This window comes from Gymnogyps californianus, chromosome 22, assembly GCF_018139145.2.
Source record: "Gymnogyps californianus isolate 813 chromosome 22, ASM1813914v2, whole genome shotgun sequence".
Lineage (NCBI taxonomy): Eukaryota > Metazoa > Chordata > Aves > Accipitriformes > Cathartidae > Gymnogyps > Gymnogyps californianus.
In genome coordinates, this window is record NC_059492.1 from 4,699,501 (window position 1) to 4,704,432 (window position 4,932).

At 48.5% G+C, this 4,932-nt stretch overlaps 1 protein-coding gene across 3 annotated transcripts in view; it reads right to left on the reverse strand.

The window, feature by feature from the left end:
- SRRM1 (serine and arginine repetitive matrix 1) overlaps positions 1 to 4,134 on the reverse strand; it is an 18,817-nt gene extending 14,683 nt beyond the window's left edge. For all 3 annotated transcript variants that reach the window (XM_050909693.1, XM_050909692.1, XM_050909691.1), the window contains exons 1-2: positions 4,105 to 4,134; positions 1,286 to 1,375 (exon numbers count right to left, since the gene is read on the reverse strand). In XM_050909693.1, the coding sequence (XP_050765650.1) occupies positions 1,286 to 1,375; positions 4,105 to 4,125 (111 nt within the window). In that variant the 5' untranslated portion in view covers positions 4,126 to 4,134. The remainder of the gene's footprint in view (positions 1 to 1,285; positions 1,376 to 4,104) is intronic.
- Positions 4,135 to 4,932: the final 798 nt, after the last annotated feature.

Consider the following 4,932-nt stretch of genomic DNA (forward strand, 5'->3'; position numbering starts at 1 on the left):
CCCTATCTCTCCTGAATAGCTAAAATTAGAACCTAGAGATGATAAGAAAAGTCAAAACATCGTAAATTTCTAGTAAACTCTAATAAATACTAGCTAGACAAGATAGCAAAAAAAAAAAAGCAAAACTACCCCATGTATTGTTCACTCCCTTCACACAATTCAGTTTCCAGTAAATAATGAAATCCACTGAACGATAAAGCAATAGTCTTGATTCAGCTCACCAACTCCCCTGACACCTGTCCAGCACATACTTCAACAACTTTGCAAAAATCATTAAGCATTCAAAGTTAGAAGAGAATTCAACCATTCCAAATTTCTTGATTTACAAACTCCTCACCCACGATGAGAGCACAGTCCAATTCTCTAGAGAAATAAACATTTGCTAGATGTTTTATTCATACCTTTATCCCTAGAAACTACAACCACATTATTACCTTTTTGGAACAGTATGAATGAAACAAGTCATTAGTTTCATCTAACTCTTTGGAATGCAATTCTTTCAGATATCAGTTTTTGTCATTTACAAAAACAAAGACTCTCTCAACAAAAGCTCTGCATTCAGCTTTGCTGGGTCTTTCACCGCAGTTATCTCAGCAGCTTCGTCGGTTGCTTCCTTGGCAGGTTAGGGCCAATAAAGCCTAATGAAGGACCAGCTCCATGCTTTGAAATAAAATGTTTACTAAATAGGTATCTACTGATAGCAACTACTCTGGTTGCATCACTTAAACACCCACGTGAGGAATGCACCCTCCCTTACAATCAACAGGTAAAGACTTTCACAGGGCAAATAACTGCATCTAAGCAAGGAACTCTAAACTGAGTTTTCTGCAGCTCTCTCGCAGCCTCTCTCCACTGCCCTAAACACTATCACTGCAATAACTTCACCTTCACCTACAGGATAACAACCAGTATGCACTTCCAACACACTATTCTAGAAAACCTGAAATAACAACAAAAAAACCCCACCACCCCAAAAAAGGGGGTTGGGGTGGTGACATTTAAGGATGCCTAGAATTCTAAATTACTTAACTTTCTTGGAAATCAGACTTCTTTTGAAGCTGTATTTTACATAAAAGCCTACTGGTGATATTTAGTCCTATAACTAGACCATGTATATTACTACTGTACCTTCCATGCTCAAGTGCACGTTCCACATATCCTCCAGTATGGTATCAGAGAAGACATTCCTCACGTTCCTGTATGTACCACCTGATACCCAATTACTCCACTGAAAATTGTCTTCGATTCGTGTGTCTTACTTCCTATCTCATCCTAACCAACTTACCTTCTTTTCTAAGCATTCTGCAAATTTCAGCTGCTTCAACAGCTTCTTCTGCTTGTTGCTGAAGCGATTGTCCTGTTCTGCACTTGTTCCCTAAAGCACAAGAAATAAGATTTTTAGTCTGTAAGACATTCAACTACCTTCAAGTATTAGCTTCCCACACATTTGCACTGGACAGTGCACAGCAACACCAGGCATACCATTCTGTAAGCAAATAAGCCTTTTCAGGTGCCTTTCAATTTTAGCGCTATAGTCTTCATCTACTGCTGAAGATTTAGGGGTAAGCAGGCTCCTGAGCTCTACAGTGACACCTTAATCATATAATCTCCCTGGCATACTACTTACAAATTTAAAAGTACAGTAGTATCAAATTGCTATGAAAAGGACTTATGCTGGAATTCACAAACTCCTCAGAAGGAATAAGCTCTTTTTCCTCTGTCCAAGAACAAAAATGTTGTTTTTGTTTACAGTGACATCTATGAAACCTTTGGGTAAATCTCCCTGAAGCAAATCAGCCAACACGGAACCAGCAAGAGTACAAAGAATACTACTTTATTGATTATGCTCTGCTGAAGTTCACCAACTCGTTCCACTTTCATGAACAGAAACTATAGGTTAATTCATTTGGAATTGAAAGGCTTGAAAGTCCAGTTCTCGAAAATTTACTTGCACAGAAGTAAATAGAACCACACATGAATAAGAGTAGGTGCAGAACTGCATCCAAATACTGATGACCTGTTAATGATTCAAACACAAACCCACAGTTCACACGTGAAGTGACGTTTATTCAGGAAACCAACTTGACTGATGGAAAACACAGGAATTTAATACATGCAATTTCCTATGCACAGAAGAAGGGGTTGATTACCAGCAATAATATAAGCTGCTAAGGAACCAAAAGATAATAAATAAGAAAAAGCTCAAATTCTAAGGTAACCTAACCACTTCATTTGATCAGGAAGCACCTTGAATTAGCAACGTAACATGCTATGAAGTCATCAGATACTGAAAGGGAACAAACTATTAGCATTCCCATCTGCTATCCTGGAACACAGGAATCCTAAAGACTGATTGTGGCACAGGCACTTACCAGGATTAAGTCTGTTTAAAACTCTTTGTAATATTTGCAGTCTACTGTGTGGCTTACACATTAGCAACAAATGCAGTACTTGTCAGATCACTCAAGAATTTAATGTTCTATACCTTTTTTTTTTTTTTTTAAATTCTGTCTTTCACAACCCAGAAGTGAAATGGAAAGGAATGAAATTTTTCTTAGCCTGTTTATAAAACATGGCAAGCAGCAAGGGCAACCAAACAAGACATAGAGCACAGTATCACAGGAATTTCAAGGCAGAGACAAGTTGCCCTGACAACTTTACAGAAGTGTGAAGAATTGAAAGAATTACTAATAGCAGCTTTCTTGATAAGGCGAGTCCAAACCGCTGCTCTGCTGCACTTTTGTAATTTCCACAAGAACTTTGGTTTCTCCTGAACCCAGACTAAAATGAGACCACAACACTGTTTACAGCCCCATTTCAGTGCCATGTTGCTTTTGTTTTTATAAACAGTCGCCTTTCACAGGCCTCCCATTCTTTTAATATTAAAAGAATATTAGATTTCTAATTCAGTGTTTTCAGTCCCAGTAATTCTGCTGTCAATTACAACTACTTGATTTGTAAACTTTTTAACAATTGCATTAGACAGAACAAGTGTCGATTTAACTTGTAATTATTTTTCTCAGGCCAGTACGTTAACACAAAATTGAATTAAGTGAAGGGTGATGTGTGCCCTCACGTTTTAAAAGCATCCTAGTTGCAGTAATAGAAGATAATAGGGCTGAACAGGTGAATGAATCTTGGAAAATTAAATTTGTTTTCAAAATTGTCAAGGAACCCCCCCCAAATAGGTTTATTCTAATTAATGGGAGGAAAGGCTGAAAAGAAATATGCCCTAGGTAGGTTACTGTTTAATAGTCTCTGCAGAAAATACATCACAGCTGTAAGAACAGAAACGAAAAACTCAATGATAAAAAAAACCAATCTAAAAATAAAGCATAACTTCTTTCTGCTTTGAATACACTTAATAACCTTCGTGTCAGTTTAAAAATTTCTCTCTAAAAAAAGGGCAGTTTTGTTTATTTGCTTTGAATGTGGACACCAAAGTGCACTTCACCGCAAAATCGGGTTCACCTCCCATCTGCCCCTCGGCTTTTTCTCCCACACTTCCTCGCACGTAAGGGCCGTCAGACCGCAGCTCGGGAGGCAGCCGTGACACAAGCCCGCACAGGGCAGGCCCCGGAGCCCTGGGACTCCTCTTCCTCCAGCGGGGTCAGAGGCCCGGCCGCCCCGAGGCCTAGCGCAGGAACCGCCGGTCCCAGGCCGCACCGGGATGCGGGGCCGGGTCGGGCGAGCGCGGCCCTCGGGGGCGGCGACGGAACCCGTGCTGCAGGCACGTGTGCCCCCGCCGCGCACAGAGCGGCCGCCCTCCCCGGGCGAGCCCGGGCCTGGGGCGACGAATGCCCTCCCGGCCGCTCCCCTCCCTCTCCCGCAGCCCCACGGCGCCGCGGCCTCGCGGATGGGCCGAGCCGCACCGGCCTCCTTCCCGCCGCCATTTTCTTCGCGGCGGCTCCTCACAGGAGCCTGCGCAGGGCGGGGGCGGGGGAGGGGGGGGGGGCACGGCGGCGCTCCTCGGGGGAGCGCGGCGCCAGCGGCTTCGCCCGCGGCGGTGGGGCCTGCAGCGGCCCGGCTCAGCCGCGCGTCCCCCGCCGGCGCTGCCCCGCCGCCTTCCTCGCCCGCCCGGCCCCCCCTGAGGCCGGCACTTACGCGGAAGAACCCCGCGTCCATCTTGCCTCCTCCGCCTCCTCCTGGTCGCAGCGCGCTGCCGTCCCGGCGTGCACCGCGCGCCCGCAAGCCCCCTCGCACGCTCGCCGCGCGGAGGGAGGAGGGGAGCGAAGGGGGCGGAGCCGCGCACTCCGCAAAGGCTCTCCGACGCCTGCTGATTGGTGCCCGCGGCCGCGGAGGGTCGGTGCGCGCGCGGGAGCCGGCCAATCAGAAAGCGCGGCGTTCCGCCGGGGTGAGGGGGCGGCTGTAAGACGTCCTTTCGCGGCGCGCGGGTTTGGGGGGGGGTGAGTGAGTAGTAAATCCTCTTCTCGCGAGATGTTGACGTTCAGCGGAGCGGCCCGGGGCGCGCGCGGGTCAGGTGACCTGGCGGCCAACGGCGCATGCGCGCGGGGCGGGTAACGGCCGTGACCGCCTGCCTCCGTGCCGGCGGGCTGCGGCGGCCCCCTCAGCCGGTGTGCGCGGGCAGCGGGGCTCCTTCCCGGCTCTCTGCCCTCGAGAGCTGTCTCCTCACGTCAGCTCGCGTTCTCTCCTCGCCAGAACAGGTGTCCCTGGGCCGAATGCGGCCCCACAAGAAGACAGCGGGATCTTTGCACCCCCCGGGGCCCGGAGGGGTCACTGCTGTGAGGGGCCGTGACCGTGCTGCCAGCCCCGCACGCCGGCCCAGGCCTCTCGTCCGCGCCTCTTGGGCTCCGTAGTGTTCGCCTAGTACGTGGGCACCGCTCTGCCCGGTCAGTAACGGCAGTGGGCTGTGTTGAGTTACCCTGCTGCAAATTGTCCTGAGCGGTCTGGCCCTCCGTCCCTCGTAACGAC